At 32.9% G+C, this 15034-nt stretch overlaps 1 protein-coding gene across 1 annotated transcript; it reads left to right on the top strand.

Moving 5' to 3' along the window:
• Positions 1-3899: 3899 nt before the first annotated feature.
• On the top strand, positions 3900-14223 carry LOC139889951 (cytochrome P450 704C1-like). Its single transcript, XM_071872861.1, has 6 exons — positions 3900-4256; positions 4353-4574; positions 4828-5112; positions 5583-5921; positions 6673-6873; positions 14035-14223. Exons 1-6 carry the CDS (start codon positions 3900-3902, stop codon positions 14221-14223), a joined length of 1593 nt encoding a protein of 530 aa, XP_071728962.1.
• The last annotated feature ends 811 nt before the right edge of the window (positions 14224-15034 follow it).

The raw sequence follows: 15034 nt of genomic DNA, 5'->3' as shown, positions 1-15034 counted from the left end.
ATATGTATATATCTTTTTAATATACATAAATCAGTTTTTAAATACACATAAAATTTAATAATAAATATTTCAACTTATCATATATATTCAAATAGATATTTAAATCAATAAGTTTAATGTACGATATCAAACAATTAATACATTGTTACCTTTTCAAGTTATAGTATATATGTATATATTTACATATAATTGTTCGCGAATCGTCGAAAACAACTGAAGGGTATTTAAATATATAAAAGTAGTTCAAAAATTTTGAGATTCAGTTTTACAGACTTTGCTTATCGTGTCGGAAATGTTAATCATACAAAGATTAAGTTTAAATTTGATCAGAAATTTTCGGGTCATCACACATCATTTGTGAAAGATAAAGTAAAGTTTCAACAAGAATAGAGATCGAAACGAATAGCTGAATTCGTACAGCGGTTACGACCTCTATACAAACTGAAATGACGCGCGGTCAATGGCCAAGGCTCCGTTTGTGAGTCCTCTTACCGCTATCCAAAATTCATATCCTAACTCGATGTCATTTGACCGTGGCGATGGTCAAATCGCGAGTAGGTCAGAAATTTCAGCACGTCGTTACAAAGACGTAGTGAACTTTGGAAGGCTATAAATCCTAAACCATACATCGGATTTAGGCGAGTCTTAAACGAAAAGTCATTTACACATCACGAAATTTCTGTAAATCAACTTTCCAGAAGCTCCAGGAGTCAGATCAGACCCTTAAAAACAGAAACAAGCTCTCCGGTGGGTTTCTTGGTGTTTGATGCTCATCACGGTTCTCATCCTTGATGCGTGTAAGCCTCAAGTGTACAACTCTTTGATGTTTTAGCATCATTTTGACCAAATTTTAACCATCAATACACAACTAAAAGTAAAAGCCAACTTTCTATAAGTTTTGAACATCAAAGTTGTCTCTTTATTGTATAAACACAGTAAAGCTTCAACCTTTGTCCTTTTGACACAAGTTTATGCATCTTCATCATATGAGATGATGAAGACTTGATTTTTATTACCATAAAGATCATAGAAAGGTTCTAAGTATGTGAGATCTACAAATAAAAACTTAGATCTCAAGTATTAAGAAACCCTAAGCTAGAAAGCTTGGATTTATACAAGATTAATGAGACCATAAGCTAGAAAGCTAAGATCTAGTAAAAGTAATGAGACCATAAGCTAAAAAGCTTAGATCTAAACAGAGTAATGAAACCCTAAGCTAGAAAGCTTGGATCTCTAATGTTCTTGTAGATCCTTAAAGCAAAAAGTTAGATCTACAAGTTTTATGAAGATCATAAACACAAGTTTTGATCTTTAAACAAAAATAAAGTGATCTTAAGCTATAAAACTTAGATCCAACAAAGTGATGAAGATTCAAAGCTAGAAAGCTTGAATCTTTTATGTTCTTGAAGATTTCCAATCAAGGTTTGAATCTACAAGATATAACAAGATCAAAAAGCTAAAAAGCTTGATCTCATGATGATGATGATGATGTCGTGACTAAGAAGAAAAAAAGAAGAAGAAAGAAAATTCAAGAACTTACAATTTCTTAAGCTTTTAGTGTGAGGAAGACTATAGAGAAAATTAGAGAGAAAGTGTGTGTGAAATGAGAAATGAAATGAAGTGTTAAATGAGGATGAGGTTTGAATTTATAGTGGTGGTGGTGGTGGTGTAGACCGACGGTTTTGGGGGACAAGGGGGGACCATTTTGCTTTTGCATGGTTAGTGGTACAAAGGTGGTGCTTGTATGTTGGGATCCCATGCAACAAAGTGTAGGAAATGGTACACAAATATGCTAGTATGTTGGCTTATCTTAATGAGTTTTGTCCTACATCTTAATGGGTCATAAGTCCATTAAAATTGGGCTAACTTAAAAGTCCATTAGCTAGAGTAGGGTGGGCCTTAGTCCATTAAGGTAAAAAGTCCATTAAGACTAACTAGTGTGCATTAGTAAAACACTAGGCGTAATTAAGCAACCAATAAGCCAAGTAATTGTCATTAGAAAATAACAATTAGTTTTAAGTAGTCATAATACTCCAATTATGACAAAAGTTTAATGTGTACAAAGTACGTAGCTCGTTTTAAACAACAAGTGATACTAACGGTCGTAAAAGCATTCGAGGATCAAGTTAAGTGATTAAGCACTTAATAACACGTTGTAAGGTATTAACGAAAGTAATTAACATGAATAATGATCCTAAAATATAATATAGCTCAGTACGCACAAATACGCAGTTTCATGAAAATAAAAAGCATAAATATAAGTCGAAAAAGGTCGGGTCGTTACATCATTAAGTTCTTGTTTCGATTTGCAATGAAAGGATGATCATCCTATTGATGATCTTGCTGCTGTCATGCCCTTTGATGCTTGCGATTGTGGTGGTGGGTTTAATATTCGGCCAAAAAAGAATCGGGTTGAAAATTGTATAAAGAAGATGAAATTGAACATTGAGAGCTTCGTTTTACGGGATGAGTTTGAAAATGGTATTTGTTCGTCGAATGATAGCAAGAAAGGGTTTTTACAAGATTTACCGGATCACGGGGTATCCCAGCATGTGGTGGCACTCTTGTCTGAAGTTCTTCCTCCAACGTTATAACTTTCAAGTCTCGAATAGGTAAGGGCGTCCATATTAGAAAGTTGAAGGGATAACAAATCATACAGATCAAAGGAATCGTAAAGGATCTTCTAAGTCGGTTAATCCGGCTTAGGTTTATTTTGTTTTGTGCCTTGTTGGTTGTTTCATTGTATCTTGATCGTGTTTGTTGTGTTGGTTTTAGACGTTTTATTTGTTCTTGTTTTGTGTTAGTTGTTAGTTTGTTTGGGATCCTCTTAAGTTCGGGTGACTTAGTTAATCATTTGTGATGCTTACTCTTCTTGAGTCTTTTCTTGAGTTGCCTTTGTTTTTCACGGTTAAAGTTTCCTTTAGCCAAAAAAAATAGTTATGTCATTCTGTATCATTACATTACATTCATGATTCATACATATAACAAAATAATTCTATTTTTATTTTTTATTTTTTTGGCTATAAACTAAAACTTTTAATAAAATTAGCTCAAAAAAATTTCAAAAAATTAAAGTGAGACCACAATTTGAACGAAAGATCCACTGATCTTTATTACAACTATTGACCTATATCTAATACAAACCAAAAACATTGAACATTTTTTACATTTCATACAATTCAAATACAAACGCTTGAAACATAGCAATCTAAGCTCATAATCTTCTAACATTGAAAGCGCACGAAACCAAAAGCTGGTTGAAACCCACGAGACGCAAGATCCACCGCCAACCCCAACAAAATTTTGCCCAAGAAATCATTCAATTAACTCGCCAAACCAAACAAACACCCTATCTACACCAAGGACACCAAGGGGAAGATTCACCACTAGGATTCCGGCGGATTCTTGGTCGTCAGTGTTAGATAAACAACATTCCTATTAGTTTAGATCCAAATGTTGTTATTTAGTGAATCTAAGGGTCAAATCTCCCTTTTGGATCAGAATCTTAGTTAATTTAGATTTTGTTATAATTAATAATTAATATTAATATTAATATTTAATATTAATATAGTAATATAATATATATAGATAGAGACGGAAATTATAATAAATAATATAATATAATTTAATTTTTAATATAATATTCCGTATAATATAATATAATATAATAAATAATAACTACACAATATCAATTTGATAATGTTAAGGCCTTAAAAAGTGTTAAATAATCAAACTTTATAATCATGACATCTGCATTTTATTAATTTAATCTAATCATTTTTCATGGGCATGTGGCCGGCCATATATATACACCAACCTTCAATATACTATACAATGGTGATTACTCTTTTTGCATTTGAACCATATGTTCATCAACCAAGTTTACCATACTTTCTAACATGAAAACTCTCTTATTGATTTCCATCATCCTGTCCCTCATCATAACTAGTTATTTTTCAACAACCTTCATGCCATCACTTATTGCACTCATAGGTCTATTTGCGATTGCGCTTTTGTCATATTTTCTCATACCTTTCTTTAAAGAATTTATCGTATCAGATGATCAACGACCCCCGGTTGTAGGTTCAGTTTTCAGCATGCTGATTCACTTTAACCATATGTTCGATTATATGACTTCGATTGCTAGAAAACACCACACCTTCCGTTTTATTACGCCTACTCACAGTATAGTACATATTGCTGATCCGATTAACGTTGAACATATTCTTAAATCCAATTTCCCGAACTACACCAAGGTATTTTATGATTTTTGTTAGTATCTCCTGACATATAAATCTGTATAAACCAGATATATATTAGTTTGTATTTGATGGGATGGTGTTTAAGTATAGGGGGATAACCAGAAAGGGCTAATGAGAGATCTATTTGGAGATGGGATATTTGCAGCAGATGGAGATATATGGCGTCATCAACGAAAGCTTGCAAGTTATGAGTTTTCAACTAAAAATCTTAGAGATTTTAGTACTAATGTTTTCAGGTCAAACACTACTAAGCTGGTGAAGAAGATTTCAGAAGCAGCTGTTAATAATAATAATAATATAATTAATCTACAGGTATTATAAGCTAAATCAAAATTGACATGAATAACTTTTTAGATCAGAAAAATTTGTGGATAAGGTGGCGTTTTGGGTCAAAAGAGGTATGGGTTGGAGAACATCTATTAATGAGGTTTTTCATGATAGTTTCTGAAACCTTCCCTGGCCACCTCAAGATTTGAACTTGCGACCTCTTGCAAACACAACAAAATTTTCACTCTAGAATTTTGATTAGGTTGCAACACAATCACATATTTCTTTAATTTTGTAGGATCTTTTACTGAAATCCACTTTAGATTCGATATTCAAGGTCGGATTTGGGTTTGATCTCAATACTTTATCTGGTTCGGATGAAGTTAGTAATCGTTTTATGATAGCTTTTGACGATTCAAATGTTGTTATCTTCCGAAGATATGTTGATGTGTTATGGAGGGTGAAAAGGTACTTCAACTTCGGTGTAGAAGCTTCTCTGAAGAAAAACATAAAAGTGATCGATAACTTTGTGTATGAATTGATACAGAACAAGAGGTCTCAAATGAAAAATGAGAAACTTGATGTGAGTATCCTCCCTCAATTACCTAACTGATCTATGTATCTGAGTCATGTTATGCTTTATCTTTAATGGGTCAAACGACGAGTAAGTAAAAAATCTTACCTTGTAATGACCCATTTCGCACTGGTTGCAAGGCATATAAGTGTATTATGATTAAATTGTAGTATTGTTCAAACATTCTATTGTTTTTTGTGATCTTTTTTTTTTTTTTTTTTTTAATGGCAAGCCCGTGTAGTCCGGATTGAAATTGCATCTCTACTAGAGATTCTCATGTCCCCACCACCGAGCTACCCCTTGGGGTTTTTTTGTGATCGTAATTTGCATTATATCTATTAATAACCTTCGGTCAAAAAGTGTTTCGGGTCAAATCCGACCCGTACGAAACACTATTTCGTTGGAGTTGTCACCTGCAAATCATCATTAAGATCTTCAATGAGATTATATTTACATGGTTTTACCTTTTATGAAAACAGGGAAGTAAAGAGGACGTATTATCAAGATTCTTGACTGAAAGCGAGACAAATCCTGCAAAATTGAGCGATCGATACTTGAGAGACATAGTACTTAGTTTCATTATTGCTGGGAAGGACACAACAGCAAACACACTCACTTGGTTCTTTTACATGCTTTGTAAGAACACTTTCATTCAAGAGAAAGTTGCACTTGAAGTAAAAGAAGCCACCGGAGCTGAAGATGATATGTGTTCTATCGATGAATTCTCCCTCAAGTTAACGGAACCGGCTCTTGAGCAAATGCATTACCTTCATGCAACGTTAACCGAGACTCTAAGACTCTACCCACCTGTTCCTCTGGTAACGGGCATTTGGGGTCAATTTATTCACCAAGGGTGCATTTGATTAACTCTTAATTAATTGAATGGTTAATTGAATGATTCAACACTGAATGCTAAACTATTCAGCACTAAGTATGTTTGTTTCGATGACATCTGAATAACTTATGTTGATAAAGGTTCAACGTTCAGTGTTGAATCATTTAGACATGAGCTACTCTCTTAACCATTAAACACATAATTATGTAATATCCTCTTTAAATTATATCAAAAACACTTATTGAACAACTATATTGTATTATTATTCATGCAAAAGGTTTTTTAGGTAAATTTACATCATTCATACTGTTCAAATACAATGATTTTTAAACATGTTATTGTCATTCAGCACCAACTTCATTCAGATGCTTTAAATCATTCAGATTATGAACCATTTAACGCTAACTTATTCAGTTTCATCAAACACAACCTTGGTGGGCTATGTAATATGTCAACACGGTCAAATTGAGTCAATCTAGAATAGATTGACCCATGAACGCTTTCTTATCATTTAACAAAAATAAGTATGATTAAAAATACAATGCCATAACAATGTCAATAATACATATATCGGAACAAAAGTTCTGGAAATTGAACTGGGATTGAGGTTTTTACATTTGTCTTTTTCATTTGATCTGTTTGAGATAACATAAAGTAATTTTGCAGATCATAAATTCATAACTAAGAATTGGGTGCATTTGCTACCTCTAATTCTTGTAAAGTTGATTGTTCAGGATGGGAAGTGTGCAGAGAAAGATGATATCTTACCGGATGGTTTCATGATCAAGAAAGGAGACGCTGTAAGCTATATGCCATACCCAATGGGAAGAATGACATACATTTGGGGTGAAGACGCGGAGGTATTTCGGCCAGAAAGGTGGCTCCGTGATGGTGTTTTCCAGCCCGAAAGTCCATTCAAGTTTACGGCATTTCAAGTAAGTAACAAAGATATTTAACTAAAGGGATCTTTGGCTTAGAAATATCGAGGTAACTCATTAACCTTGTGATTGAGTTCGAGTTTCGTAGTGGTACTAGCGAATCTGTAATTTTTTTTTGTACGGGGGCAAAAAAAAATTACTTAAAAATTAAGAATAGAAAAATTAAAAGATATATTAACACGTTTGTAAAATTATCATCATACATCTATAAATAAACGTAATAGCTAAATAAAAATCAAGTGTTATAATTTAAAAGTTTATAACTACCTTTAGTGATCTGACTCTTGGTTATGGACTACTGATATTAAAGAGAAAGGAGAGAGTAATAAATCTTATTGAAGTGAATGGTGCAAAAACTCATTACATTCGATCCTATATTTATACTATAAATTTTACTGTGCAGTTAGGTGAAATAATAATACACCCGTGATCATGAACATAGTTTGTCATCCACTTTATGTCTTTATCATAACACTCCCCTTTGGATGAAAAATTATTAAAGAGCAACTTAGTACTGCCTCGTTAAAAACCTTGCTAAAGAAAAACCCAGTGGGATAAAAACTTTAGCCAAGGGAAAAAGAGTGCAGCATAGATTTGACTCCCCCTCAAGTAGACATCGTTGAGTCGCCACATGTTTTGAACATGCCTCATGCCAATATTGTGAACATGCGTTCTGAAAATAGCAGTTGGAAGTGCTTTGGTGAAAAGATCAGCAGAGTTTTTGCTAGATTGAACATGTCTCATTTCAATCTGGTTGTCTTTGATGAGATCTTGAGTGTAAGAGAAGAATCTAGGAGGTATGTGTTTCGTTCGGTCACTTTTGATATACCCTTCTTTCATCTGTGCTATGCAAGCTGCATTATCTTCATAGATAGTTGTTGGGCTTTTATCGCGTTCTAGTCCACAAGAATCAGTAATGAGTTGTGTCATTGATCTCAACCAAAAACATTCCCGAGTAGCTTCATGTAATGCAATCACTTCAGCATGATTTGATGATGTTGCAACAAGTGTTTGTTTTTGAGAACGCCATGATATTGCGGTACCGCCATTTAGGAATACATATCCAGTTTGAGATTTGGCTTTATATGGATCAGATAAATAACCTGCATCTGCATAACCAACTAAATTTTGTTTTGAATTGTTAGAATAAAATAATCCTAAATCAGTAGTTCCTCGAAGGTATCGAAATATGTGTTTGATCCCATTCCAGTGTCTTTTGGTAGGTGCTGAGCTGAATCTTGCCAGCAAATTAACTGCAAAAGAAATGTCAGGTCTTGTACAATTTGTAAGATACATAAGAGCTCCAATTGCACTAAGATATGGTACTTCTGGTCCCAGGATATCTTCATGATCTTCACAGGGACGAAATGGATCAGTGTCAACATTAAGTGATCTAACAACCATAGGAGTACTTAATGGTTTTGCCTTGTCCATATTAAAACGTTTTAAAATCTTTTCAGTATATGTTGTTTGATGTACAAGTAAACCATTAGGCATATGTTCAATTTGTAAACCAAGGCAATACTTGGTTTTTCCGAGATCTTTCATTTCAAATTCTTTCTTTAGAAGTTGAATGGCTTCATGGATCTCTTTATTTGTACCTATGATATTAAGATCATCAACATAAACAGCTATGATCACATATCCGGATGTTGTTTTCTTAATGAAAACACATGGGCAAATAAGATTATTAGTATACCCTTTGCTTATCAAGTAATCACTTAATCGTTTATACCACATGCGACCCGATTGTTTCAACCCATATAAAGACCTTTGTAACTTGATTGAGTACATTTCTTTGGGTTTTGCATTGGTTGCTTCTAATACCTTAAATCCTTCAGGTATCTTCATATATATATATCACTATCAAGTGATCCATAAAGATAAGCAGTCACAACATCCATGAGATGCATTTCTAAATTTTTAGAAACTGCCAGGCTAATTAAGTATCTAAAAGTAATTGCATCCATAACAGGAGAATAAGTTTTCTCATAATCAATTCCTGGTCTTTGAGAAAAACCTTGAGCTACAAGTCTAGCTTTATACCTTGTAACTTCATTTTTCTCATTTCTTTTTCGCACAAAAACCCATCTATATCCCACAGGTTTCACATCTTTAGGTGTGAGAATGATAGATCCGAAAACTTTTCTTTTATTGAGCGATTCAAATTCAGCTCGTATTGCTCCTTTCCAATGATCCCAATCATGTCTATTTTGACATTCCATGACAGATTTTGGTTCTGGATCATCATCATCATTCATGATGTCATATGCAACATTATATGAAAATATCTCATCAAGATTTTTCATTTCATTTCGGTTCCATAATATTTTTGAATGTGCATAATTAATTGAAAATTCCGTATTGACATCATCAATCTCCTCTGCAGAAGGAGTATTGATTTGTAGTTCTTCTTGAACACTTTCTTTTACCTCATTATCAGCTGATTTTCTTTTTCGAGGATTTTTGTCTTTGGAACCAATTGGTCTCCCACGTTTCTGGCGTGGCAAAGACTCAAGAATGACATTATTGCCAGTTTTTGGAATTTCAATTCGAGCTGGAGCATTTGCTGCTGGTATATATGATTTAGTCACCCTTTTTGTATCTGTAAATGCATCGGGCAATTTATTCGCAAGTTCTTGCATATGCATTATTTTTTGAACTTCGGTCTCGCATTCTTTTGTGCGAGGATCAAGATACATTAATTGAGGTTCACACCATGAAACATCATTTTCTTTATTTTTTATTTCTCCCCCTAATCTAGGGAATAATGTTTCATTAAAGTGACAATCAGCAAAACGTGCTGTAAAAACATCACCCGTCATGGGTTCAATATATCTTATTATTGAAGATGTTTCATATCCAACATATATTCCCATCCTTCTTTGAGGACCCATTTTAGTACGTTGTGGTGGTGCGATAGGGACATAAACTGCACAACCAAATGTTCTAAGGTGGGAAATATTTGACTGATGGCCAAAAGCAAGTTGCAAGGGAGAATATGTATGACTTGCGCTTGGTCTAATGCGAATCAATGAAGCAGCATGCAAAATTGCATGGCCCCATACAGATATTGGGAGTTTTGTTCGCATTATCAATGGTCTAGCTATTAGCTGCAATCGTTTAATTAATGATTCAGCTAAACCATTTTGTGTATGCACATGGGCAACGGGATGTTCAACAATAATCCCAATAGACATGCAAAAATTATTAAATGCTTGAGACGTAAACTCACCGGCATTATCTAGTCTCACCCTTTTAATAGTATAATCAGGGAAATGTGCTCTCAATTTAATAATTTGAGCAAGAAATTTTGCAAATGCCATATTTCGACTTGATAATAGACAAACATGAGACCATCTACTAGATGCATCTATTAGAACCATAAAATATCTAAATGGTCCACATGGTGGATGAATTGGTCCACATATATCACCTTGAATTCTTTCAAGAAACATTAGTGATTCTTTTTCAACCTTAAGAGGTGATGGTCTTATTATCAACTTTCCAAGTGAGCATGATGTACATGGGATAAGTGCATCATGAGGGATCCTTTGATCTGCCAATGGATGTCCATGTGTATTTTGTATTATTCTTTTCATCATTGTTGATCCTGGGTGGCCTAATCTCTCATGCCACAAAATGATCATTACAGGATCACATGATTTTTCTTTAACTACCACATTTACTTCAGGTACATTTATATGTGTATAATGTAAACCAGAATGAAGTCTTGGTAGTTTTTCAATTACACGATTCTTATCAGTGATACTTAAATATTTTTCATTTTCTGTTGTCACTGACTGATAATCATATCCATTTTGGTATATGTCAGAGAAACTTAACAAATTTCTCTTTGACATGGGAGAAAATAAGGCATTATTTATCATAAAATTCGTACCATTTGGTAACATGATTTTTGCCTTTCCCATTCCTTTTATTAAGTCCACAGGACCTGATATAGTATGTATAGTTCCTTCCGTTGCTTTCAAGTCTGTGAAATATTTTTTAGATTTGAGTATGGTGTGAGTAGCACCACTGTCTGCAATACAAATATCTCCACCATTTGACTAATTTCTTACTTCAGCAGTATACATCGTGAACTTCAAAAAAAAATATGAGAAACAAATAATGAGTACATAATTCATCAATATATTACATTCAAAACATGTTACAAACAATAGCACATAATAAGGAAATATGTAGTAAACTAGATATGGTATAGATTGAAAATCTACAACCATTTATTTAACGAGAACATATAATAGGATATCTATATATATAGATATTAGAAATTTATTCATTAAAGTAGTCATAAGTTGGCTCAGTGATTTTTGTATCAAGGTCATCCACAAGATTTTCTTCTTTTCCTTTTCCCTTTAGGGATTCTTGATACCGATTAACAGAATGTTGATTTGTTCGGCAGTTTTTAGACCAGTGGCCAATTTTACCACATCGGTAACAAGAATCTTCAACATTCTTTGAAGAGCCTTCTTCAACATTGTGATTTATGGGATTGTATGGTGTTTGAATTTTATAATTTTGTGGATTATTATTTCTTTGTCCACGACCACGATCACCACGACCACCACCACCACCACCACGACCATTACCATAAGGGTGATTTCGAACATAGTTATGATTTTTATTATTGTTATGGTAATTTCCATGATGATGGTTTTGGCCAATATGGCTACGACCTTGTCCACGCCCTCGTCCATGTGCATTTCTTCTTTTATTATTATTATTATTGTTAATAGCATTAGCTTCAGGAAATGCTAGCGCACCGGTAGGACGAGATTCTTGATTTTTCATCAGTAATTCTTTATTAACTTCTGCAACTAAGAGATAAGTTTGAAGTTTGGAAAAAGTTTTATAATTCTGCAATCTTAAATTTTCTTGCACAGTTATGTTTGCAGAATGCATTGTGGAGAAAGTTTTCTCCATCATATCAGCATCACTTATTTCTTGACCACAGAATTGAAGCTTTGAACGGATCTTGAACATGGTCGAGCTGTATTCACTTACCTTTTTGAAATCTTGGAACCTTAGATTTCTCCATTCTTCCCTCGCAGCTGGGAGTAATATTTCCTTTTGATTATCGAATCTACTCTTGATACTTTCCCATAAAACATGTGGATCTTTGATAGTGAGAAACATATATTTTAAGGTGGTATCAATATGTTTGCGAATAAAAGCAATTGATTTTAATTTATCTTGATCGGAACAGGTATTGTTTTCTTTTAAAGTTTCTAGAATACCCAATGATCCAAGATTTATTTCTACGTCCATAACCCATGATGTGTAGTTTGTTCCCGGTACGTCTAAGGCATCAAACTCAAGCTTTAATAAGTTTGACATTTTCTATTTTCAGAAAGATGAACAACATAAATCATAATCATAATCAATTTTTTTCATAGACAAATAACAACATGAAATTAGAATTAGTTTAGATTCATAAGTAGCAAACAAAGGAATAATGGTATGATTACAAATAATAAAACCATAAGGGAAGGATAAAATATAGGTTCATCTAGTGGTGTACAAGCAACAAGGATGATAGCTATTATGACCAATACAGTAGGAAAAATCATCCTTGAGTTAATCATCTTTTTTGTAAAAAAAATTTGAGAGTAGTAATTTGAGAAAATGAAGATTGATTTGTGAAAATGTGAAAACGGGGATGTTTAATTTATATTTGAAAAATATAGTTGTTGTAACGTCGTCAGTTGACGTTAACAATCGTTATGTATATATGACCGTTGTAACGTCGTTAGTTGACGTTAACGAATAAAGTCACTATATCAAAACGCGTATGAGTAATATAAAGGACAAGATTTTTTTTTATATCATACGTAAAGAAAAAAAAACAAAAGACAAAATCTTTCAAAAAGATACGGAGTATATATATGAGATCAATTTATCAACTTGTTGATTTTGAAAATCTTATGTATTTAAAAAGTCGTATTTTTCAAATACTTTAGGGGTATGTTATGTAACTTATAATTAATAATTTCTATCATGTCACTTTCATGTGAATAGTAAATTAATTAATTTCGTTTCATTTACTATTCATATAAATAGTAAATGAATTAATTTCGATTTACTATTTTGTTACTTGAGTAATATATATACATCATATATATATTTTATTTGACGTCTCGGTGTATATGTGTGTGACCCCGAAGACTCAAATAAAAATAAACATTAGTATGCATGAAATAAATAATGATTAATTGCATAAGTAATCATAAATGTTAGATAACATAAATATAAATGTTAGTGAAGTTAATAAGAGTTAGATTACAGAAATATAATTCAGGCGGTATAACCGACCATATATAACATAAATATAAATGTTAGTGAACATAACTGTAAATGTTAGTATACATAAATAAATGTTAGATAACATAAATGTAAATTAGACGACAGTGTCGACCATATATCATTTAGGTGGTATAACCGACCATATATTAGTTAGGTGGCAGGGCCAACCATATTTAGTATAAATGTTGAGATAATCGTGATGATAACGTGTTATAATTTAAAAGTTTATAACTACCTTTAGTGATCTGACTCTTGGTTATGGACTACTGATATTAAAGAGAAAGGAGAGAGTAATAAATCTTATTGAAGTGAATGGTGCAAAAACTCATTACATTCGATCCTATATTTATACTATAAATTTTACTGTGCAGTTAGGTGAAATAATAATACACCCGTGATCATGAACATAGTTTGTCATCCACTTTATGTCTTTATCATAACATCAAGATGTTTTTTTGTAAAATTGAAAAAAAACTACATTTGATTAGTTTTATACATATATTATATACTTAAATGCAATCATTGGTTTTTTATTATCATATCATTAATTAGTTAAAATGTTACACTAATTTAGATGAATAATATCTCCGCCCATCTTTTTTAATCATCTTCTTCAAATCTCCACCCTAAACCGCTCTGTTTTTTTTTTCTTCAATATTTCCTTATACAGATAAATACATAAAATTAAAAATTTAATAATTTGATCTGTCCTTGCCTGGTGGACCTTTTGTAATTAGGTATGTGTGTTTATTGTTAAAAAAAAGTAATAAAAAGAAATTTTATGCACATTTTAGTTGTCTCCCATAACCAAACTTAAATGCATTTGTTTAGGCTGGACCAAGAATATGCTTAGGGAAAGAATTTGCATATAGACAAATGAAGATAATGTCGGCTCTTCTTGTTTACTACTTTAAGTTTAGACTGGTGGATGAAAGTAAAGAAGCTACGTATAGAACAATGATCACCCTACACATGGACAATGGACTACCCTTATATGCGTTTTACCGATCAAACATATAATTAGGAACTTGTAATTATATTGAGTTGATGTATTCGTGTATGATTTGCTACATATACATATGAACAGTGTATATAATGTATGTATTTGTATGAATATAACGATGAATCAATCTGTAATGTTCATATGATTATTAATCGAATGCAGCGACGGAGCTTATGTAGGGCAGGGGGTGCCATGGTCCCCCCAAAAAAATATGTCCTTAATAGCAAATTCTATAGTTTTAGGGACTAGACATGGTAAATTTAAGTATTAGCCCCACCAACCTCGCTAACATACTGCATATGATTTTGATTAAATTATTATGGCCCCCTCATTGTTGACTTTCAAGCTCCGTCGCTGATCGAATGCTTTATAATTTCACAGCTCCCTTCAACTCTGATTCTAGCTTAGACCTCTTCTATGATTGTGTAGAAAGCTTTTTTGATGTTTAGCTATAGTGGAACTCGGTTAGAGAGAATGAATGTGTTCTTATGGCCAGTCAAATCATAAGGCTAACAATGAAGTGGGGATGAGGAGTAATTATAGCCAACATACAACTCCTTTACAATTGGCTAAACATTACGCACTTACATGAAATATGAAATTTTAAACAATCTCCCCTTTAATATGAGTTGTGATGAATCGTCTTTAGTTTCAGAATATCTTGGAGAATATCGAAGAACTTAAATGGTTTCTTCAAGGAAGGAATAGGTGGGAGAAGAGTTTGGTTGCATGGAACTGAATGGAAATATAGTCTCATCAAAGGTGACATGGCGTGATATGATGATATTTTTAGAATCAAGATCTTGACAACGATATCCTCGATGATTG

The sequence above is a fragment of the Rutidosis leptorrhynchoides genome, chromosome 2 (genome assembly GCF_046630445.1).
Source record: "Rutidosis leptorrhynchoides isolate AG116_Rl617_1_P2 chromosome 2, CSIRO_AGI_Rlap_v1, whole genome shotgun sequence".
Classification (NCBI taxonomy): Eukaryota; Viridiplantae; Streptophyta; class Magnoliopsida; order Asterales; family Asteraceae; genus Rutidosis; species Rutidosis leptorrhynchoides.
The sequence above is the reverse complement of the archived record's forward strand: the minus strand, read 5'-3'. Positions and strand labels throughout refer to the sequence as shown.

Bases quoted from the DNA above. Each gene is read 5' to 3' on its own strand.
- LOC139889951 (XM_071872861.1), top strand. From the start codon at position 3,900: ATGAAAACTCTCTTATTGATTTCCATCATCCTGTCCCTCATCATAACT. The intron at 4,257-4,352 runs GTATTTTATGAT...GTTTAAGTATAG, and splicing joins ATTTCCCGAACTACACCAAG to GGGGATAACCAGAAAGGGCT. The intron at 4,575-4,827 runs GTATTATAAGCT...TTAATTTTGTAG, and splicing joins ATAATATAATTAATCTACAG to GATCTTTTACTGAAATCCAC.